The sequence below is a fragment of the Artemia franciscana genome, chromosome 6 (assembly GCF_032884065.1).
Source record: "Artemia franciscana chromosome 6, ASM3288406v1, whole genome shotgun sequence".
In the NCBI taxonomy this organism is placed as follows: Eukaryota; Metazoa; Arthropoda; class Branchiopoda; order Anostraca; family Artemiidae; genus Artemia; species Artemia franciscana.
The window spans coordinates 1,261,667-1,286,837 of NC_088868.1; the positions used below are offsets into that span (position 1 = coordinate 1,261,667).

Sequence of the window (25,171 nt, forward strand, 5' to 3'; positions counted from 1 at the left end):
TCGTAACCCTTTTTGGGTGGCTTGGTTAGAATATAAAGTAGGGGGTTTAAATGGATACCTCTCTCGATCTCCACACATTGAATACAATGCTGGCTTCCTACTCATCTTATTTTGGTAGAAGTAGAGAAGGGAAGAAGTAGGGGTGGAAGTAGGAAAGTGGTTATGCTAGAAGAATAAGATTCTAGAAATCAATTCAAAGATAAAATAAAGATTAAGAAGGCTATTGCAAGTATCGACTTTTATTCCATTCCCTTCAGGACAGAGAGTTCTCTTAGAATTAAAGTGTGTTTGTGCAAGGTGAATAAAGCTTCATCAATGGATTTAAAACTCAAACTAGGACCTACTGGGACGATTTTAGGATCCTACTTCTATTCTTTTTCTACTTCCAAACTATAAAAGCTTCTTGACGAAAGTAAAACAGTTCAAAATAGGGATGATACCTTTTTATTGACAGTGAAATATAAATTATTTTATATTTAAACTGCTGATGATGAACACTGTATATGTGTTCGAAATATCCAGTTAAATAATTTTATATTTCACTGTCAATAAAAAGGTATCATCCCTATTTTGAACTGTTTTACTTTCGTCATGGAAAGGCAGTGTGGTCTTCGAAGTTATCTAAAAGCTTCTTGAAAATATTTCCTAGCTTAAAACAGGTTTGATCCACCTCAATTCCAGGGAGCCACCTTACCAAGACACACAGTCCTAAGGAAGGAGAATCTAAACCAAACATAAAAACATTCTCTTAATTCATTTATGACAATGGAAAATGAGTAAAGGCCAAAAGTTGCCCTTTTTCTCATTGCCCAAAAGGACAATGAGTAAAGAGAATGGACAATAAGTAAAGGGCAAAAGTTGGCCTTTTTCTCACTGTCCAAAAGGACAATGAGTAAAGACAATGGACAATGAGTAAAGGCCAAAAGTTGGCCTTTTTCTCACTGTCCAAAAGGACAATGAGTAAAGACAATGAACAACAAGTAAAGGGCAAAAGTTGGCCTTTTTCTCACTGTCCAAAAGGATAATGAGTAAAGACAATGGACAAGGAGTAAACGCCAAAAGTTGGCCTTTTTCTCACTGTCCAAAATGACAATGAGTAAAGACAATGGACAATGAGTAAAGGCCAAAAGTTGGCCTTTTTCTTATTGTCCAAAAGGACAATGAGTAAAGACAATGGACAATGAGTAAAGGCCAAAAGTTATTCGCAAAACTCTAAGATCGGGTGTTTGAAAACAATATACATATAAAAAAATTAATTTTTGTCTTTAGAGCTTCTCCAGTTTTCCTTCTAGAATTATGTGTTGACCTTCTTTATAATTTTTCAGAAATAACCTCCCTCAAAAGGATTCATTTCTATTGAGCTTATTTGGAAGTTCAAAGTTAATTGTAAAATTTTTTGGCATAACAAAATCCGTTTAATTTAAGAAGGGAGAAACACACAGAAAAAGAGATTGGAACCATGATCAACTACACCGTTAAGTTGACCATGCCTTAAAATATCATATTAAGCGTTTCTTCTGCCCGTCTTCTGAAATACTAATTTTTAATATATTCCCTAATGTAAAATTGCAAGTCGCTTTGAGAAAATCTTCAACCCTTACACCTCCCCACACCCAAAATGTCGAGACGGCTATGCTTATGCCAAATGCATTCTGTTTTTCAATATAATTCACTTATTTTGGTACTTTTTCCAGTGTCTCCCCACCTGAGACATTAGTCTCCTTGGAGTAAACTTTTGGTATCAATCTGTAGTGCTCACTTTAAACTAAAAAATTGATTTTAAGAAATATAATTACCATTTTCAACGATTATGGGCCGCAAAACAGCAATTATTTTGTGGTTAATAATTTATTAATAATTTATACTGTAAATAAAAAGCCTATACCTTATCATAAGAAATGAAAAGTGGACACTATTATGTTAAAACATGAGGAATGGGAACGTTTGAAAATTACAAAAAAAAACAAAAAACAAATGTAAGGGGACTACTGGCCCCTTTATCGAACAGTATTGTGCTAAACTTATATATATATATATATATATATATATATATATATATATATATATATATATATATATATATATATATACATATATATATATATATATAATTTTAGGGCGGGCAAATGCATGGGGAGTGAGCCTGAAGCTCTTCCCTACAGTGTGGTTTCTTGTTATTTTTCTCTTATTTGAAGATAATTTGTTTTTATTTGCTATTTTGAAGCCTTTGGCATCCTTGAATGTGTCTCAAGTAAATTTCGCTGTACGTACCTGAACTGGTGGTCTGATTCAATTGGCCCAATGCTTCCATTAAAAATCAGGAGCTAAGTACTTTGAATCTTTCTTTACTGGTACCAGAAATGCAGAAGAAAGACTGGAGGCATAAATGGAATATTGCGCCTCCAATGGAGGCTCGCACGAACATAGGAATTTGCTTTTGGGGAGTATTCGACCACCAAATTAAAAATGAAACGAACGCAAAAAAAGAGAAATTAAACTAAAAACTGGGAGATTATAGAGAAAATTAACAAGATTTTGAAACTAGGAGGGGGCGTAAAATTTAATCCCTGCTTCAATATCTGCTTTGAGCTTCAAGTGATAAGGGTGGGTAGTACAAGGATAAGGACGTGGAACGGGCTATTTACAGTTAGCAGAAAGACTTGTTGAGCGGAAAACAATTGTAAATTATGCTCTAAGTGACATATCGAGAAACACAAACTCGTCATTTTGTGTTATCTCAGCGTGTTATCCCTAATCCCTACCACGTGATCAAATCCCTCTTATTCTGCTCAATCTAACAATGCCAAGTTAGTTCGGAAAAATATCAAAGTCAGGAGTGCCTGTTCCAGGCAATATAATAATGGAAAATGTATATCTCAAAATCTTAATGTTTTCGCGATAATTTTCAATGAAAAAAAAACTATCAAAATCTACTGGGGTGAAGAAATTTAGAGGTTGCTTCCTCCTACCCCCTCAATTTGGCACCCGTGATTCTATAATTTGAAAACTAGAGCTGTTGAAAATTGATACACCTATTTTTAGATTCTGTAATCAATTTGATTTATGGCACGGTTCTCAGAGAAAGAAAATAAATTGTATTCGTAATCATTGAAACTCGTCTGACAACCCAAGAAAAACAAGGTCAAATCTAAAAGGGACTGACGTAGCAGCATCAAAATAGAACCACAATTGTGCCTTATTTCGATTCATTTGATTTAGTTGTTCATCTAAGCTAAGCCGCATCAACAATCGTGGTCTTCCGGGAACACTGGAACGGAAAAATGGTAATATGGACAATGTGGACTTCTATTGCCGCTCCCAGTGTTCCCGGTCTTCCAGGAACACTGGGACGGAAAAATGGTAATATGGACAATGTGGACTTCTATTGCCGCTCCATAAAATGACCTCTCTGATTCTAGCATGACGGTAGCTAAAATTTATGAGCTATAGGCAAACTTTGGGGGGGGGGAGAAGAGATTACCTTTTAAGGGTTAAGTAGAACTTTGTTATATTCTGTGCATAAATATGAAGACTAGTCGACAGAAAGAAAAGGTGTTGTCAAGTTTATCAAGAAATTTTTTTTTGTAAAACAGAATCTTTTTCCTTTCATTCTGAATTTTGGATTTTTTTTTTCAGATTTCAAAACGACTTATTAATCATGTAAGAGTATTTTTACAACGGATTTCTCCTTCTACACTAGCTAAAATAGTGACGAAATACATGAAAGTGCTTTTAGTTCTGACTTTGTTTAATTAGTTAAAATTAGTTCTAGAATAAAATATGTTCATTTTTGAAATAGCTTTCGCAAAAAACTTTTCGTTGTAAAAAAAAAAAAAAAAAAAAAAAAAAAAAAAAAAAGACCGAACACATGAGAAAAATGGAATTGGCCAAATTAAAATTTTAATGTATTTGGCCAAAAAGCCAATGATAGTTGGAAAATGTCAAAGGTGGCTAGAAAAATTACTTAATGAACTTTTACTGGCAGAATAGTCAGACATTTTCTTTTGCCTTTAGAAAGATTAGAGTGGCTCTTACATAATCAATTTCCAATAGTAGTTAAAGCGTTCAGCGGCCATTAAACCAATAAGTATTCTAATAGTAATCAATGTATAGCTTTTAACCCGAGGTAGTAACAGTTAAGAAATTATAAGTTAACTACAATTTGCAAAGCGATAATAGAAGTGAGGCATAGTTTAAAGCCTCCACATAGTTAGGAGCGATTATGTTAAAACCTTTACATGCGCAATAAACTTTTATTATGCAAATTTAGGAGACTAATGGGGAAAACCCTAAAAATTTCAAGTGTATTTTTTCATTAGACTGAAGGCCCCCCCCCCATTTAGTTATCTGAAAAATAACTTGTTTTGCCCTCATTTGAACATGCCTTTCCTTAGTTTTTTCTTCTGAAAGGGAGGGGATCTTTAGTGGGTTTATAAATATATATATATATATATATATATATATATATATATATATATATATATATATATATATATATATATATATATATTTATATGTATTTTATATATTTTTATAAGATATTTATTTTTGTTTAAGAAAAAGTTTGCAGCTTCTCAAGTTTCACGGCCTACCTTCGCAGATACATAGTTAGGGTGCGGAGGAATTTGATCCACCTCTCTGATATCTTGATTTCTCCTCTTATTTCGTTTAGCTCTTCGTATGATTAAATATAAAAAAAAACAACAGTTTTTTTAACTGAAAGTAAGGAGTGACATTAAAACTTAAAACGAACAGAAATTACTCCGTATATGAAATGGGTTGTCCCCTCCTCAACGCCCCGCTCTTTACGCTAAAGCTTTTAATTGTTTTAAAAAGTAGAATTGTGGCAAAGAGTCAAACTTTAGCGTAAAGAGCGAGGCGTTGAGGAGAGGACAACCCATTTCATATACGGAGTAATTTCTGTTCGTTTTAAGTTTTAATGTCGCTCCTTACTTTCAGTTAAAAAAACTAGTTTTTTTTATTTAATTTCTGAACGTTTTTGAATTAATGCATGTTTGATTTTGGCTCTCCGCACATAAATAATTAAAATGAAATTTGTATATTAATTCTTTTTTTTGGCTAAATGGCTTTCTTTTAAGTTTTGATCAGACGATTTTGAGAAATAAGGGGTGGGGAAGGAGGTCTTGTTGCCCTCCAGTTTTTCGGCTACATAAAAAGGCAACTAGAACTTTTAATTTTTAACGAAAGTTTTTATTAGTAAAAAAATATACCTAACTTAAGATTTAACTTACGTAACAAACTTTTATATTCTTATATTTTTATTATGTATACGAGGGGGTTTGTACTCTAGTTAATACCTTGCTCTTTACACTAAATCGTAAGTTTTGTCCCAATTCTTTAAGAAAGACCCCTGAATCAGAAAGGCCGTAGAATAAATAGTTGAAATTACTAAAAATACTTTAGCATAAAGAGCGAGGTATTTATCTCCTCTTAAATACCTCACTCTTTATGCTAAAGTATTTTTAGAGCTCCTCATATGCGTAATAATCTCTACATATCTACAATCTAAAACATGAAAAGTTTTCATGTTTATTTTTTCATTGTTTACTTTAAAGTAATGCTAGAAAATCCTGCGCCCTTTCCATTTAATTTTCTTCCCCCATGACATATTCCTCCAAGGAAAGATGCTCCCACATAGCCCTCTCCCCTCAACCCCTCCCAACCATCATAAAAATCTCCCTGAAAACGTTCGTACACTTCCCAATAACCATTACTATATGTAAGCACTGGTCAAAGTTTTTAATTTGCAGCCCCTCCCCCAGGGATTGTGGGGGAGTAAGTTATTCCTAAAGACATATTTATTATGGTTTTCGACTATGTGCAACAAAATGGCTATCTCAGAATTTTGATCCGTTGACTTTGAGGAAAAAATGAGCGTGGGAGGGGGCCTAGGTGCCCCCACTTGGTCGATGCGATAACCCCTGGGAAAAAAAACAAAAAACAAATAAACACGCACCCGTGATTTGTCTTCTGGCAAAAAATACGAAATTCCACATTTTTTTTAGATAAGAGCTTGAAATTTTTGCTACAAGGTTTCCTGATACGCCGAATGCAATGGTGTGATTATTCTATGACTTTTAGGGGGAGTTTTCCCTATTTTCCAAAATAAGGCAAATTTTCTCAGGCTCGTGACTTTTTACGACAAAGACTAAATTTGATAAATCTTATTTATTTAGAATCAACATCAAAATTTGATTCTTTTGATGTATCTTTTAGCATCAAAATTCCTGTTTTTAGAGCTTCGTTTACTATTGAGCCGGGTTGCTCCTTACTACAGTTCGTTACCACGAACTGTTTGATTTGGATCTTACTTTGTGTTTTAATCTTATTTTCCTCCCCTCCTGTCACGTAACAATTTTTTCATCTATGCTGGCACATGTGCTTACAATAAAAAAAGTAAACTAATTAAATCTATTGTGCTCTTCTTTGAACTTATGCTAGTTCAACCAGGGGGTAATATCTATGGTAGTTTGGAATACGGTAGAGAAATACGGAGTATGAGTGAAAGAAGATTCAGTGTCACAAATCCCGCGTTTGGCTGAGCCTATTGCAATTAGTTTCAATTAATTGCAGAAATTTATTGAATAAGTATAATTATATTGCCCTATTGAACGCAATTTCAATATCAAAGTGAATATCTTGTAAAAAATCAAAAAAAAATCTTGCAAATCCATATAGCCTTTGTGTCTTATCGAAAATATAGTTAGTTATACTAATAGATAAATATTCAAAAATTTTCTATCTGTAAAAGGATGTATTGCCGCTTATCAAAGTTTGAAACTATTAAAATTTTGGGCAAAAATTTCCACTCCATGGATATTGCCACTTAAAAATAACCCCCTATTCAGTGTAATATGATAATATGAAAACATCGGAATTTGTACATCTTTGACTCATATACAGTTTCAAATGACAAAATATAGCCTTAAGGCCTGATCAACAAATTCCATGTATGAATCTTAGTTTTTTGTATAGATTTTTTCTCCAATAATTCCACTAAGTACAATAAAAGCTCAATAGGACAAATCCTTTTTTTAGACAATAAACGGCCTATGCGACTAAAATATCCAGAAATTTTGTTTTCAGAGATTGAACTCTTATTTGTACGTCATGAAAAGGCAGTTTGGTCATCAAAAATACCTAATAATTCTACTAGATGCAAATACATATAAAAACATACAGCCTATGCATGGGGCTAGTACACGTCAAGTGCTAGTAACTAAACGAACTAATTGTGATAGAAACCTCATTGGAATTATTGAGAAAAACTTCAACAATATTTAAAAAATTCTACCGTCTATAACTTCCAATTTAATAGTGACATGAAATCCCATCATTTACCCTTTATGACGTCACATCTGCAGAGAGGAGGGGGATTTAAAGGTTTTAAAAGTTAACGGATTTAAGGATCTTAAGGGAGGCTCTTTACTTTACAGCAGGATGTGGGTACAATCAACCAAACGATTCAATTTTCAAAATTTTCAATTTTCAAAATTTCAATTTTCGATTCAATTTTCAAAATTCAACGATTCAATTTTCGCAAACGATTCACTTTAATTTTTTGTACTTCAAATCAAGGTGGTTAAGACAATAGCTTATTTGTGTTTCTTATCTACCTCCGGATGAAAATCTTTTTCAAAAATTAAGTTTAAATATATTTGAAGAAAAAAAATTCCAAAGAAAAGCAAAAGCTGCATTAAACAAAATACGAGTTGACTCAAAGTCAAATAATAGTTGAAATTTAGAACGAACGGAAATCACTATCATGAATCACTATCAGAAATCACTATCATGAATCACTATCAGAAATCACTATCATGAATCACTATCAGAAATCGCTATCATGAATCACTATCAGAAATCACTATCAATGAATAAATGTGACCCAAAACAACCACAATGAATTATAAAATTAAACTTAAAACGAAAAGATATTACAGCTAAAAGAATAGGGCTAAAGGCCCATAAGCCGTGTAAAGATCTGATCTTCATTACACTTTTCTGAAAATTATTTTTATTTCGAGCAGTGTTTATATGTAATAACGTCATTTAAATAAAGGAAACACTATAATAACCAACATTAAGGAAAAGAACTATTTTAATTTGATATTTAATAATATTGATTCTATATTAATATTCACTCTTATTATTGTAACTAATTTGTAATAATATTCATGACTATTTAATATAAAATGATATTCACACTTGAAAGGCTCAACCATTTTGGCTTTACTAACTTTTTAAAAGGTAAAACGTTTATAATATCTCATGTTTTCAGTAAATACATAATATCTTTGATTTAACTCAATGTCTCCGTCAACATTCCCTGGGGTTTTACCTCAATGCCCTTAGCCTTTAGGACCCAGCATCCTCTTTCATAGCCTTTAGGACATATATTTCCCTTTCTTTGTATTAAAATTATAGGTAAACAATAGGCGATTTAAGTAATTCACAGTCCTTATCCCGGGCGCTACAGGGGTTTTTTCCACCCCGTGGGCATGGCTACAGAACCTTTCAATTATTTGAAATAGAATGGATATCTCACAATTTTGATCAGTTTTGAGGGGGGAGGGTTCAGCTCATAAAGTCGAGGGAGGGGGTGTTTTTCCTTCAATCTGTTTTTGCCTCGTAAGATCGGCACTAGAATCTTAAATTTTTAAACAAATGAGTCCCCTCCGACGTTTCCAAGAAAACCCTTATTATACAAAGTTTCCTGGCAAAATAAAAGAATAAATAATACTATTACAGATAATTTAATTTCGTTTTATTTGTCATTCTCTGTCTTTCTTTTTCCTTCTTTTTCTTTCTTATAATCCGTTTACTTTTGCGTTTAAAACGGGTCATAAACAAATTCAATTCAATACAGTGAGGCGATATCGCTTTATACCTAGACACCGCTATTGCGCTGTATGTGATAAAGTAACAATGCAAAGGCCATTTCGGGCGACATAAAATAAAATTTCTAGTTTCAATGAAATTTATTAAGATGAGGGGCTGGAAAGGATGAAGGCAAATTCAAGCGAATTTATAAGATAAATTCATATTTTTCTAACATTTAACTTAAGAATCAAAGGGGTAAAAGACAGTAGCTAAGATGCTTCTTTTCTCTACTTCAGGATGGCGCTCTTTTTCAATAACAAAGTAACAATACAAAGGCCATCTTGGGCAATAGAGAATGAGATTCGAGCTCCAATTGATAGCACAGTGAACCCTATGTTTATCTACTTAGCCAACTTTAGCTTCCTATTTCGTATTACAATCTTATTGGATCAATTATTTGCCACCCAGGATACAAAATCCGCAAGGTAAAGACATATTCTTTTTTCTTTTTCAGTGGCCAATCGTAACGCCATCTTATTGCGACCCCAATGGGTTGTTAACAACTATTTGACTCTTCCATTGGTTACTCAGGGAACAGGAAAGAATTCAATTCGAGGGCTATTTCAGGTTATTATCCCAGTAACACTTTTTCTTGATTCGCTGTTTGATGAGTCCGCTGGGACTTTCAAAAAAAGGTAAATCTAGTTTATTTTACTTGGCATGAAAGGGTGGTTCCCAGCTTAAGCTGAGAACGCCTCACAGAGACAAGACTTCATTTTATGAAATTTGAACATTGCTTATGCCTATTAAATAGTAATTCTGTTTTCTCCATGCGAATTCGACTTTAACTTTTAAATAATAAAATCTGTATGTCCTGTTAAGGATCTGGGGGCAGGGCATTTTTCGATTATCTTGTACCAAGTTGTCACTGACTGAAAAAAAAAGTATTTTGACATATCATTTAAAACTGGCTATCACAATGAAGCAAAAAGATTCATGAATCACAGTAACAAAAAACAAGCCCCCTGGACCCACTTTAGTGTGGTCTGAATAGTATGTATACTTATTAATCCCTAAATACCACAATTCTTAAATTTCTTATTAGTTGTTACAAAATAAGGAAGTTTTTTTTTAGAGCCACATATTCAGCGGTGTTGCCACGTTGAACTGTGAAAACAAATGAGTTAAACTAGTTAGTTGAACTTGACAACACTTTTCGTCTGTAACAATCAAAAACTTAAAGCTATCTTGAATTCAAAGACAACTTTACCTTCAAAAGGAAGCTTCGCATTTTCTTATTTGGTGTCATTTGTCTTTGGCTATTTTAGCTGATTTTTCAACCTTGCAATTTTAAACCTGGCACCTGCGGAAAAATAAAAACAAATGTAGCTTCATATGAAAGTCTTTTTTCGCTAAAAGTTGAATTTCCAAGTGTTGTTAAATTCACTTTTAACTAATAAAGACTTACTTTCAGGTGTTTAGTTGTACCTGAAAAAAAAAGACTGGTTATCGGTCTCTGGGTGATTTATGTTGCAAGAGCAATACAAATGAAATCAAGTTCTTTGAACTAAGTAAGTGGAAACTGACACAATCATATATATACTTTAAAAATTAGAAAAACTTGGAAATTCAACTTTCCAAATCAAAATTCTTCACTGTATATTAGTTCTGAAACTAATGAACAAACAAAACAAGAAACACCAATCTATAATATATAATAATATTTATTTCTAACCCACTTACATCAAAAAGATAAATAGTGGAGTAAGAACTTGAAGAAAAACGGAAAAAAAAAAAAAAAAAAAAATGTGATACAAAAAAAAAAACAAAAAAAACCGAGAGTCATCAATAGACATTAATCATAGAAACGGATCAGACCGTGGTGAGGCGACAAACGCCGATACGCCGTTTCAGAGAGCTTTTTGTGTAGATCAGTCAGCTTCTCAGTAATGTTCGGAAGATGGAACTTTTTGATTATCTTTCGATTCCTATACCACAGAGGAAGATAGAGAAGAAATTTGCAGAAACGGAAATAAGAGGATGGAATATCGCTAATATCTTTTTTCTTAAATATAGGGTAAAGCCCAGAAAGGTAAAGAACAGAATGATCGGAAAAAGTAGAATAAAGCTTACCAAGGGCAATACGATTGTATTTCCCTCGATTGGCAACAATTTTAGAGTAACCAATCTGGATTTTCACTCTAGCATCCCAGACAGCACGCTCCCGAAGAGTTTTAAGATTATTTGTAAGTGTAATACCCAACCACCGGATCGAATCTACATGAGGGATAGAAAAATTTTGAAAAATTAGAGGCCTAGGAGAAGAGGGAACATTGAAAGAAAGATACTCACATTTATCAACATTAAGCGAAAGACCGATTTTAGTAAAAGAAGAAGAAACTTTATGAACCATCTGCGATAGACTGAGTTTAGACCGGCTAATTAGAAGAATGTCATCAGCATAAGCAAGGTAAGAAATATCACTCAAACCAACAAAACACATAGAAGAAATATTCTCAAGAATACCAGAGATACAAAATTTGAAAATACTAGGAGATAACACTCCACCCTGCCGTACGCCCCGACGAACAAGAACATTAGAAGATGAAAGGGAACCATTAGTTTTAATTCGAAGATAAGAATTACTATACCAAAACTTTAGAAGAAAAATAACTGAAAGGTTAATACCGTGACTATAAAGAGAGTAAAGAGCCTGACTATGTACAACTCTATCGAATGCCTTAGAAAGATCAAGAGCACAAATATGAAGACCATACCCTTTAGCCGAAGCATCTTTAAGAAGGAAAGCAAGAGCACGGTGAGCGTGCGGGCACCCGATGCCAGACCGAAAACCAAACTGATTCTCCCCGAAATTAGCATTCATACTTATGAAAGAAGTAGGATGTGTTCAAGGATTTTACTAAAATTACAAGCAACCGTGATAGGCCTGTAAGAAGAACAATCCAAAGGAGTCTTGCCTCGTTTAAGTACAGAAGTGACAGTTCCACACAAAAAGCTGTCAGGAACGAGGGAACAACAAAGGCACATTTGGAAAAACAACTGTAAATGGAAAAACAAAGACGGGCAATTTATTTTTAGATGACAAGCACTGATACCGTCAATATCAAGAGGACTTGATTTCAATTTCTTAACAGATGCAATTACAGCGTCAACTGAAACGGGAATAACTTGTGCCTGAGTCAGGGAAGGCGGGAGAACCGAATCAAGCAGTTTCGAATAAAAATTGTGTAGCTTCACTGAAAACTAGGCTAAGTAAAGAAATTAGGTCACTAGTTGTTACTAATTTTCTTTCTACTTAAATGTACTATATCTAAGAATTTAGATCTTATCTAAATCAAACAGTTCGTGGTAACGAACTGTGGTAAGGAGCGACCCGGCTCAATAGTAACCAAAACTCTAAAAAATTGAATTTTGATATCAATAGCTCCATCAAAAGAATTGCATTTTAATACTGATTTTAAATATATAAGTTTAATCAAGTTTAGTCTTACCCATCAAAAGTTACGAGCCTGGGAAAATTTACCTTATTTAAGAAAAGAGAGGGAAACACCCCCTAAAAGACGTAAAATCTTAACGAAAATGACACCATCAGATTCAGCGTATCAGAGAACCCTACTGTAGAAGTTTCAAGCTCCTATCTACAAAAATGTGGAATTTCGTATTTTTTGCCAGAAGACAAATCACGGGTTCGTGCTTATTTGTTTGTTTTTGTTTTTTTTTCTTTTTCCCAGGGGCATCGTTTCGACCAAGTGGTCCTAGAATGTCGCAAGAGGGCTCATTCTAACGGAAATGAAAAGTTCTAGTGCCCTTTTTCAGTGAACAAAAAAATTGGAGGGCATCTAGGCCCCCTCATTTTTTTCCCAAAGTCAACGAATCAAAATTTTGAGATAGCCATTTTGTTCAACATAGTCGAAAACCATAATAACTATGGCTTTGGAGATGACTTACTCCCCCACAATCCCTGGAGGAGGGGCTGCAAGTTACAAACTTTGACCAGTGTTTACATATAGTAATGGTTATTGGGAAGTGTACAGACGTTTTCAGGGGGATTTAATTTTGTTTGGGGGTATGGATGAGGGGAGGGGGCTATGCTGGAGGATCTTTCCTTGGAGGAATCTGTCATGGGGGAAGAAAAATTCAATGAAAAGGGCGCAGGATTTTCTAGCATTACTATAAGAAAACAATGGAAAATAAATATGAAAACGTTTTTTCAAATGAAAGGAGGGGGTAGCATTGAAACTTAAAACGAACAGAAATTATTACGCAAATGAGGGGTTCTAAAAATACTTTAGCATAAAGAGCGAGGTATTTAGGAGGAGATAAATACCTCGCTCTTTATTCTAAAGTATTTTTAGTAATTCAAACTATTTATTCTACGGCCTTTCTGATTCAGGGGTCATTTTTAAAGAATTGGGACAAAACTTACGATTTATTGTAAAGAGCGAGGTATTAACGAGGGTACAAACCCCCTCCTAGACATAATAAAAATATAAGATTATGAAATTTTGTTACGTAAAATAATTCTTAAATTACGTATATTTTTTACTAATTAAAAACATTCGTTAAAAATTAAAAGTTCTAGTTGCATTCTTAAGTAACCGAAGAATTGGAGGGCAACTAGACCTCCTTCTCCACCCTTTATTTCTCAAAATCGTCTGATCGAAACTAAGAGAAAGCCATTTAGCCAAAAAAAGAATTAATGTACAATTTTCATTTTAATAATTTTTGTGAGGAGAGCTAAAACCAAACATGCATTAATTCAAAAACGTTCAGAAATTAAATAAAAAAAACTAATTTTTTTAGCTGAAAGTAAGGAGCGACATTAAAACTTGAAACGAACAGAAATTACTCCGTATATGAAATGGGTTGTCCCCTCCGCAATCCCTCGCTCTTTACGCTAAAGTTTGACTCTTTGCCACAATCCTACTTTTTAAAACAATTAAAAGCTTTAGCGTAAAGAGCGAGGGATTGCGGAGGGGACAACCCATTTCATATACGGAGTAATTTCTGTTCGTTTTAAGTTTTAATGTCGCTCCTTACTTTCAGCTAAGAAAATTAGTTTTTATTTATTTAATTTATTCAATGAACGAAATGTAATAATATAAGGAACAAAATATCAATCAGTAAAATAGAACTTTAATGAAAAAAGAAATCACCAATGCAATAGCATAAATACAGAAATAAACACACACCAGAAAAAAAAAACATTGTTATTAGCTTTTTAATTCGCTGCGTCATTTAGAGTAAGTTGCAGATGAATATAAAATAAATTCAGAAACCTCAACTTCTGTACGCTGCAATGTATAATGTATATACGTATATATGTTATACGTATGCAACATATAACGTTGTAAGTTTGGTTCCAGATACCCCCCTATTGACTGCTTAACTATTGCACTAGGACACTTCTGTTGGGGCCCTGAGCGGCTCACTGTCGTGTTCTCTAGACTATTTGTATCTATTTACTTGGACATAAATCATTGGAATAAACTATTAAATTGAAAAACCTTTTCAAAGCTTAAAATAATAATATGAATCGTTATTAAGTTTTTACTACTTTATCAAGAAACTGCTTATGAATCGGAATCATTCATATTCTGACTGCTTTGATGTTATAGTATTATATTGGAGAAAGGGGTTGCTTCTAAAATGTCACAGCCTTTTGAATGTTTTTACTCATGAGCTTTACTGCCTACTTTCGACGAATATTTTGGATATTAAAATCTGTTTATCTCCCTTTTTCCCGAGCTTTCAGGAATATATTTAGTTTTAACGTCTATTACTGGGTGTAAAGACATGACATCCATCTTTCTACGGGGGATAACCTCAGAGTGTAACAGTTGTTTATTAGTTTCTTGTTGTTTTTTTTTTCGTATTTCAATACAATATGCTCTGAATTTCATTTCTAAGCATTCAATGCCAATATTTAAAAAAACAAGTAATATTTTTCCAAAGGGCACTAGGACAGAAAATTTACGAGTTAATTGTGAAAGGGGGGGATTTATGGGCAGTTATCCTCCAATGAATAGGAGTGATGGAATTCAATTAAATACAAAAGATATTAATATGTTCATTAAAATAAAAGTGACTTAGTTTCAAATATATCTTAGGAATAAGGGGAGAGGAAAGGAGATCGGGAAAATCCCCATTGGACTTGGTCTAACAGGATCCTTTTTAATATTCCCTTTCTTTCTTATGGAGATAAGGAGTTGTACCATCACTCCCTGGTATTGCTCATTTCATAAACACTCCTAGGTAATTATCTATAATTGGTGCTTGCATTAGTCACATTTTTTTTATATCTTGAAGGAGCCTTGAAGATGATCAGCTCCAAATATTCAGAGCTGTGGAGACAGCGTTAGCGACGATGGGGGTGGATGGGAGGTCATGTCTCTTACGAACCATTTGTGAAATACAGAAAAATCCTATTGGAGAGATGACTATAATAGGCGAAGTCCTTACAGTACTGTTAACGTAAGTCTGATCCTTTTTTCTTATCTTCACTAAAAGAAATTGAGTATACCCTCCCCTAATGGACGCTTTTCCACAATAATTTTACAATACGGGTGGGGGTGGATTCTCTAAAATCATCTGGCAATAGTAGTCTGGAACAATCCCATTTTTCAATTTAAAAGTCACTATTCACAAGAGTATTTTAGCTATTTTTATAAGAAACTAGCTGTTGGGGTGGCGCTTCGCGCCACCCCAACATCTATTTGGTGGGGGCGCTTCGCACCCCCAATCCCCCCCCGCGCGTAAGTCGTTACGCGCCATTGTTATTGTGTCCCTGTGTCCCACCTTTGAATATATATATATATATACATATATATATATATACTTATATATATATATATATATATATATATATATACTTATATATACTTATATATATATATATATATTAGTATATATATATATATATATATATATATATATATATATATATATATATGTTTTTAACTACGTGAAACTTGCGAATATACAACATTCTTCGCTGTCCCATTGTCTTTACATATAAATAGATTGTCAGGTTTACCGACACTTGAACATGCAACATATAATTGTCCATGGGAAAAACAACCCGTATTCAGATCTATACCTCATTATTCTAATGATTGCCCTTGAGCTTTGTTGATGGTGATTGCTAATCAAACATTCCCTGTATCCCCATCGTCATCTATATATTCCCCCTGTCCCCCCCCGGCGTCCCCGTTGTAGTTGTGTCCCTGTGTCCCAGTCGTCATTTATATTCCCTGTGTCCCGGTCGTTATTTGTGTCCCGGTGTCCCAGTCTGTAATATCTCTTTGAGTGTTCCGGTCGTCATTTATATTCCCTGTGTCCTGGTCGTCATATGTATCCCAGTCTGTAATTTCGTCAGTCGACAAACAACTTCATGACGACATACAGCTCAATCCTTATAATGACGTCAGTCGACAAACATGACGTTAGTCGACACACAAACATCACGTCAGTCGACACACACGTCCCAGTCGTCATTTGTGTCCCGGTCTGTAATTTCTCTTTGAGTGTCCCGGTCGTCATTTATATTCCCTGTGTCCCGGTCTGTATAAACATTCGTTTTTGAATTGGTATATGATGAAATAAATTTTTGTTTTTTCCTTTTTTTCTTTTTAGCTTTTTTTTTGGTTTTTACCTTTTTTTTAGCTTTTTTAGTTTTTTTTCTTTTTCTTTTTAGTTTTTTTTTTGCAGTTTTTACCTTTTTTTTTAGTTTTCTTTTTCTCCTTTATTTATCAGTTTTTTTTCTTCTTTTGTATTAATGCTAAAGCCAAGGCTCGAACCTGGAACCTCTTTTTTCCTTATTTTATTTTTTTTTCTTTTTCAGTTTTAGTTTTTTAGTTTTTTTATTAGTTTTTAATTTTTTCTTTGTAGTTTTTTCGTAGTTTTTTTCTTTTTTAGTTTTTTTAGTTTTTTTTCTTTTTTAGTTTTTGTTTTTTACCCTTTTTTAGTTTTTTTTTTAGTTTTTCAGCTTTTTTAGTTTTTTAGTATTTTCTTTTTAGTTTTTTTTTGGTAGTTTTTAGTTTTTTTTTCTTTTAAGTTTTTTTTGTACTTTTTATCTTTTTTAGTTTTTTTTTCTTTTTTAGTTTTTAGTTTTTTACGTTTTTTAGTTTTTTTAGTTTTTTAGCTTTTTTAGTTTTTTTTTGTATTTTGTTTTTAGTTTTTTTTGTAGTTTTTACCTTTTTTAGTTTTTTTTCTTCTTTTGTATTAATGCTAAAGCCAAGGTTCGAACCTGGAACCTCTTTTTTCCTTTTTTTAAGTTTTTTTTTCTTTTTCAGTTTTAGTTTTTTAGTTTTTTAGTTTTTTTTATTAGTTTTTAATCTTTTTTTCTTTTTAGTTTTTTTGTAGTTTTTACCTTTTTTAGCTTTTTTTTAGTTTTTTTTCTTTTTTAGTGTTTTGTTTTTTACCTTTTTTTTAGTTTTTTAGCTTTTTTAGTTTTTTTTAGTGTTTTCTTTTTAGTTTTTTTGGTAGTTTTTACCTTTTTTAGTTTTTTTCTTCTTTTGTATTAATGCTAAGGCCAAGGTTCGAACCTGGAACATAACGCTTTACCAACTCAGCTAATTCGGCCTGAATACATTCGTTTTTGAATTGGTATATGATGAAATAATTCAGAGTCATATGCTGACAGACAGACAGACACACAAACAAACAACTTTTTTTTTTTTTATAAGAAATGGGTGCTGACGAAAGAAAAAGTTAATCCACCATTTTCAAAGAGGGCCTCTATATTGAGATGTCAAGTTCTTTGTGGTTATATGATTATCAGTTTCCATGGACCTGCAAAGATCAGTTTGATAGTTCGATGTTTCTTCCCAGATTGTTAATATTAGTTTTCATTAGTACATAGCGCTGGTCAATGATCTGTTTCTGTGTGCAATCTATATAACGTTAATTTTTGACCTTGTCACTACTTCCTAATGTCTTTTTAGTTTGAAAAAATGACGTAGATTTTTTTTACCACCCACCCCAGATATTGAAAATATTTGATTTTTTTTCAGTAAAAATGTCTGTTTTTTGGTTTTTGGACCCGTGTTCTTGGATAACAGGTTTGGGTCTTTCTACCAAAGGCTGTGGCGCGAGATTGCTAATTTTGTTAACAGAGAGACTACAGTATCTAAGGCCAAAGAACCCAATTACTAATTTCTGTGCTAAGGCAAGTCAATCCGGCATTAAATTTTTGATTATAGTTTTAATTTTTAGACATTTTATTACAAGTCTTATTTCATATTTTGCTCAGCCAAGGATTGCCCTTGGATAAAAACCCCAAATATTCATTAATAAACCAAGGATTGCCCATGGCTTGGATAATGTGCTTAGCCAAGGATTACCCATAGATACAGAGCCCAAATATTCAAAAAAAATTTCACTGTCTTAGAGTAATTCCCCCTTTGTTTTACCTGTATTTGTTTTTAAATAGAAAGACAGTGTGATCTTCCCCTTTTTTATGTTATTCAATCGATCCTGTAGACTAGAAAGCATTGTAGCATATCCATTTAGAAATTCACAAAAGAAACTATTTCCTCATAAAGCCATTATGCTAAAAAATATAAATCATTGATATAAATGGAATAAAACTGGGAACAAATCTTAGTCGATTTACCACCTCTGTCCCTTTACAGTTTTACAAACTATAACCAAAAGGAAAAAGACGTGCAAATATCTTCCAGAAAACAAACAGCTACGACTCAAAATATAAACTAGTTTAAAATTACCGAAGTAATTAGCTTAAGGCTAATGCATTTTAAAAATCTACAGTTTATCTGCACCTCAAAATATAAACTAGTTTAAAATTACCTAAGTAATTAGCTTAAGCCTAATGCATTTTAAAAATCTACAGTTTATCTGCTCCTTAAAACTATAAACTAGCTTAACCTCAAAATATAAACTAGTTTAAAATTACCTAAGTAATTAGCTTAAAGCTGGTGCATTTAAAGAATCTGCCATTCATCTGCGCCTCAAAATATAAACTAGTTTAAAATTACCCAAGCTATAAGCTTAAAGCTAATGCATTTATCGAATCTGCGGTTCATCTTCGCCTCAAAATATAAACTAGTTTAAAATTACCCAAGCTATTAGCTTAAAGCTAATGCATTTAAAGAATCTGCGGTTCATATGCGCCTCAAAATATAAACAAGTTTCAATTGTCAAAATTTTTAGCTTAAGGCTAATGCATTTTAAAAATCTACAGTTTATCTGCTCCTTAAATATATAAACTAGCTTAACCTCAAAATATAAACTAGTTTAAAATTACCTAAGTAATTAGCTTAATGCTAATGCATTTAAAGAATCTACGGTTCATCTGCGCCTCAAAATATGAACTATTTTAAAACTACCTAAGCTATTACCGTAAAGATAATGCATTTAAAGAAAACAAACAAGTATCTACAAATATCTTGAAAATCAAAGTAGAATATGAAACGCAGATTAAATTAGTCAATCAACTGTATTCATTTTAAGGCATTGAAGTAAATTTCAATTCAAGATAATGTCATCATCTAACACATTTTCAATTAATAGAGTTGAGTTTAACAACAATTTTAACGAACAGAATTATCGCGTAGGAGAAATCGGTGGCATTGCATTCTTAGCGCCATCTAAAATAGCTAAAACAAGAGATGCTTATGTCTGGAAGGAAATAACCCTTTCCTATACAATCAATTTAATGTGCATCGTCATTGTACGGCTTAAAAAGCCGGACACTGGCTCAGTGGGCAAACGATAGCAGTACAAAAAAAAGGCCGTTTGTGTGAGATGCTTAAAACCGAACATCATGGATACCAACAGTCAACTACAGTTTGACTGCAGTATAGTTAGAACAGAAATCTGCTCTAGCCCCCTTTCATTCCGAGTAATATTTTTAGATTAAGGTTGTAATGTGTTCACCATGGGATAACAGCCCTCTTCTGATGATAGAACTGTAAGAATTTATCTCGATCCCTAAATCTGTCTTCAAGCTATCCCTCAATCAAACAGCTCGTGGTAACGAACTTTAAGTAAGGAGCAACCTGGGCTGATAGTAAATATCCAACCTCAAAGTCGAATCAGATTTTTTTTTAACGTTTCATCTGTGAGAAAAGTTTGAATGAAATCCTTTTGCGTTTTTTTCTTTTTCCTGACGTGTGAATGAACCATAAATAATGAAGAGAAAAAAAATATCCGAACATCCTCAAAACATTCACAAAAACCTAGAATTAATCATATCATACCTTAAAACTTTTTATATTTTTCATAACTTTCATAATTTCCACTAAAAGTTAAAGATGAAATAATTATTATTTTTTTACCCAAAAATGGAAATCGACATTTCAAACTCACAATAGTGTCGTTAATTAAACCTCCCGAGTAATACTAATAAATTCAATTCAGCAATTAAAAATTAATAGATAAAATACCGAAAAATTAAACATATAGTCGGACAGTTACACAGGAATTTCTTTTCAAGGGACCCAAAAATAAAATATCCGATTTGATTCAATAAGTCGGATAAAAGTAAAATTAAAGAAATTTGGAAGGTGGTCCAGGCGAACATTTTCCAGGGGCGTAATTTGCTATAAGGGAGGGGCATAAATGCTCTTTCAGAGTTTATCCCCCCCCCCAACCTAAGATGGCACCCCTTTAGGCTTTATTATAACGATAAATTAAACCTTCAAAGGAAAACTATACCTTCTTAAGGTATTTGGGCCATCTTTATGGCTATATTATATATTATATGGTTCATTTTTCAGTTTTCATTGTCATTTTCACTTTATTTGAGAAAATCGACTTGAACTCTTACCTCCCCCCGTAATTTACGCCAAATGTTCCTCAGAGTCTGAATGAGCAACTGCTCACAAAGTTTTATTTTGGCTTCTAGCTGGCTGGCAGTTTCTAGTACGGTATGGACTTTTAAGCCCCATTTTCTTTAGCGTGTTAAAGACAACGTAAAGTTGAAACCCCATTTTCTTATAATTTTGGCAAAAAAGAGTTCCCATAACTTTGTTGGTCTAATTGTTTTCCAGTTTACTAGTATAACGTAAAATTAGAACAAGGGTTTATGCTATAATAAATTTTCTTTTATTTTTGTGCTTATTTTCAAATACAGTACCCAAAACTTAAATGGTACAATTATGATGAATATTTTTATATCAGGATCTTTTTCCCTACAAAAACTTGGAGTTCCATTTGCAAAAATCTTCCAATCTTGGAAAATGGTTTTATGCTAGACCAGTGAATGGAATTCGACTAGCTTTATCTTAATTTTATGCATGGATATCTTAAATGACTCGTGTGAACATCTGCACTACATAGATGCCAATATAAGAAGAGTAAAAAAAAAAAAATAAAACGTAAACAAAACACAATCTGGTAAATACTGAGCAGTTCATATTATTGACACACAAATGAAATGAATATACGACTAGATGTCATTTTGAATGTTCTTTCTGAATAAAATAATCGCTTTTCTCCCAAAGTCAATTTTAAGTCCTTTGAGGAACCTTGGAAATTATAATTTCACTCGATGTTTTTCGGAATAAAAAGGGTCAAAACATTGGTTTCAAACTTAGTCTTTCATAATTAAATCTATTTTGTTAAAGTTATATAATTCGCAAGCATTGATTTTTCATATTTAAGTTGGATCAAAAATTCAAAACAAATTCTCCGTTTTTCTATCCGCCATGTTTCTTCTGTTGGCTTTGATATTTTTCGACGTATAGGTGAAATAGCAATTTTAAATAGATGCGGCCTGTAGCATGAGATAGGAGTATTTTGAGCCATTTTTACCTTAAAAAAGAACACCTACAATAAAGAAAATCAACTCGGTTCCTTGACTTGCTTCTAGTAAGAACAAACTTAGTTACGATTTCAAGGATAATGGTAATTTTAAACAGTTTAATTCTGGTTTACATGTGAAGTTGCTCGGTAGGTATGCTTTCGAAACAGATTAACTATATTTTCAGTGGGTTATTCTCCGCATTTTTTAATGTGTTGTTTTGGGGTTTTATATTATAGTGTTTCGTTGTTAATTTTTATGTTGGTTTAATGGCCTCATGCTCAATACTTTTTTTCTTTTTTTTTTGTTTTTGCACATCCTCGAAAGCTCCACTTTTGCTGTGCTATTATATAAAAAAAGATTATTTTTTCAGTAAAATTATTCCACTACTATTACTTCTACAATCGTATGCATAACAAATCCTATAGAAGAATTTATTTCCTCTTTTCTAATACAAAATGATTTCCACAGTTGACAGCATTAAGTGTTGTTATAATTTTTTCTACATATCACCAAACATCGTTTCATCTAAGGAATTAAATAAAAAAAAAGTTTTTTTAATGAAAGTAAAGAGCGACATTAAGACTTAAAACGAACAAAAATTACTCCGTATATGAAAGGGGCTTTGCCTCCTCAATGCCTCGCTCTTTACGCTAAAGTTTGAATCTTTGTCTTAACTTTACTTCTTAAAACATTAAAAAACTTTAAATTAAAGAGCGGGGCGTTGAGGAGGAAAAACCCCTTTCATATACGTAGTAATTTCTGTTCATTTTAAGTTTTAATGTCACTCCTTACTTTCATTTTAAAAAACTTGTTTTTTTTTATTTAATTTCTGGACGTTTTTTAATTAATGTATCTTTTGATCTTGGCTCTCCGCACATGAATAATTAAAACGAAATTTGCATATTATTTTTTTTTGGCTAAATGACTTTCTCAGAGTTTTAATAGGAAGATTTTGAGAAAAAAGGAGAGAGGGAGGAAGCCTAGTTGCCCTCCAATTTTTTTATTACTTAAAAAGGCAACTAGAACTTTTAATTTTTTTACGAACATTTTCATTAGTAAAAAAATATACGTAATTTACGAATTAACTTACGTAACGAACTTCTATATTCGCATGTTTTATTACGTATATGAGGGAGTTCACCCCTCGTCGATACCTCGCTCTTTACACTAAGGCTGAAATTCTGTCCCAATTCCTTAAGAATGACCCTTGAATTACCAAGGTCGTAGAATAAATAATTGAAATTACTAAAAATACTTTAGCGTAAAGGGCGAGGTATTTCGAGGAGGTAAACCCCTCATATGCGCAATAATTTCTACTCGTTTTAAGTTTTAATGCTGTTCCTCACTTTCAGCAGAAAAAAAAAACTTTTCATATTTATTTTTTCGTTGTTTTTTAAATAATGCTAAAAAATCCTCCCACGTAACCCCCCCCCCCCCCCGACCTCGAATCTCCCTCTCAAACCCAATAAATCCTCCTGAAAACGTCCGTACACTTCCCAGTTACCATTACTGTATGTAAACACAGGTCAAAGTTTGTAACTTGCAACTCCTCCCACGGGGACTGTGGGGGAGTAAGTCGTCCCCAAAGACATAGTTATTAGGTTTTTCAACTATGGTGAATAAAATGGCTATCTCATAATCTTGATCCAGTGACTTTGGGGAAAAAATGAGCGTGGGAGGGGGCCTAGGTGCCCTCAATTATTTTGGTCACTTAAAAGGGCACTAGAAATCTTAATTTCCGTTAGAATGAGCCCTCTCGTGACATTCTAGGACCACTGGGTCCTTACGATCACTCCTGGGAAAAAAAAACAAAAAAAAAAACAAATAAACACGCATCCGTGATTTGTCTTCTGGCAAAAAAATGCGAAATTCCATATTTTTGAAGATAGGAGCTTGAAACTTCTACAGACTTCTACAATAAGGTTTTGTGATACGCTGAATCTGATGGTGCGATTTTCGTTAAGATTGTATGACTTTTAGAGGGTGTTTCTCCCTATTTTCTAAAATGAGGGAAATTTTCTCAAGCTCGTAACTTTTGATAGGTAAGTTTAATCTTGATGAAAGTTGTATATTCAAAATCAGCATTAAAATGCGACTTTTTATGTAACTATTGGTATCAAAATTCCATTTTTAGAGTTTTGGTTACTATTGAGCCGGGTCGCTCCTTACTATATTTCGTTACCACGAACTGTTTGATCAAGATATTGAAACCTTATATCCTCTGACGTAAAAAAGCAAGCATTGCCCATCTATATGAATATAATAAATGTATTGTTGATTTTATATTTCGTTGAGGAGGGAGTCTATAACAGTTGAAGAAATCTACAAATTATTTTAATATGTGCTGAAATTATGGAAAACTCGTAACTTTGAGTAACTAACGTTAGTGGGGTAACTTGTGTGCGGTTATTTTTATATCAACTTTTATATCTGTATATATATATATATATATATATATATATATATATATATATATATATATATATATATATATATATATATATATATATATATATATATATATATATATATATATATATATATATATATATATATATATATATATATATATTTAGCAGCTATTTTTACATCAATTAATTTTTAGCTGTAACATTTAAAATTATAAATTTGCCTAGATTAATTTGTAGATTGATATATTTTAATTACTTTATTTAGGTTGATACGCAAACGGTCAATTGATTTAATATATCTGTGCTTTTACGAGACAAATTAGATTTCCATCTGCTTTCCACTGAACAACTTAATGGAGCTAGAAGCCTCTTTAAGATATTAATTCTATCTTACCCCATCAGGTGTTAGGAATGATCTAAGGATAAAGCAATCCAAGTAATATGAATTTTATCTTATAGGCCGAAAAGGGGTATAAACGATTTCCTTCATGACTATTTAGAAGCAGAGCGGTTAGGACAAACTGAAGAAGCATCGCAAGAGACTTGCGGCAGCTACTATCCCAAATGCCCAATGTCCTTATTTAATTTATTTAAGTCCTGGAGTACACCTGAAGATAAGCCTGCAGAACCTGTTTATAATAACGGGGTGGAATTACAGTATATGGATGGACAACCTCTGGACGGTGAAACAGGGAGGAGTGATAAAGTGCCTATTGAAAATCATTACTTGATGCATGTGAATTAGTGATTCCATTGAGGTTGCTTAAAAATGAGGTTGCTGAAACAAGCTCAAGGCTCACTTGATTTCTCGCCAAAGAGAAGTTCTGCGATATTAGAAACAAATTTGGAGATTTACCTCCCGGATGAAATGTAAATCTATTTTGTTAATACGATAAATTTTATACTGTTATATATTAAAAGTTAAATACCAAAGATGAGGTTGCTTATTTAAGATTGAGGATCATACGATCTCTCACTAAAGAGGAAGTTCACAATACAACCAGTTATGTAACAAAAAAAACACACGACCAGTATATAAATTTTATACTGTTATATATTAAAAGTTAAATACCAAAGATGAGGTTGCTTATTTAAGATTGAGGATCATACGATCTCTCACTAAAGAGGA

General features: G+C 32.8%; 1 protein-coding gene across 4 annotated transcripts in view; it reads left to right on the top strand.

The window, feature by feature from the left end:
• LOC136027890 (uncharacterized) overlaps positions 1-24,969 on the top strand; it is a 52,202-nt gene extending 27,233 nt beyond the window's left edge. For 2 of the 4 annotated variants that reach the window (XM_065705316.1, XM_065705318.1), the window contains 3 exons: positions 9,138-9,326; positions 15,172-15,336; positions 24,502-24,969. In XM_065705316.1, coding sequence (XP_065561388.1) covers positions 9,138-9,326; positions 15,172-15,336; positions 24,502-24,787 — 640 coding nt within the window. In that variant the 3' untranslated portion in view covers positions 24,788-24,969. Of the gene's footprint in view, positions 1-9,137; positions 9,327-9,355; positions 9,537-15,171; positions 15,337-24,501 lie in introns of all 4 variants that reach the window. The other 2 variants (XM_065705317.1, XM_065705319.1) reach the window with 1 other exon arrangement.
• Positions 24,970-25,171: the final 202 nt, after the last annotated feature.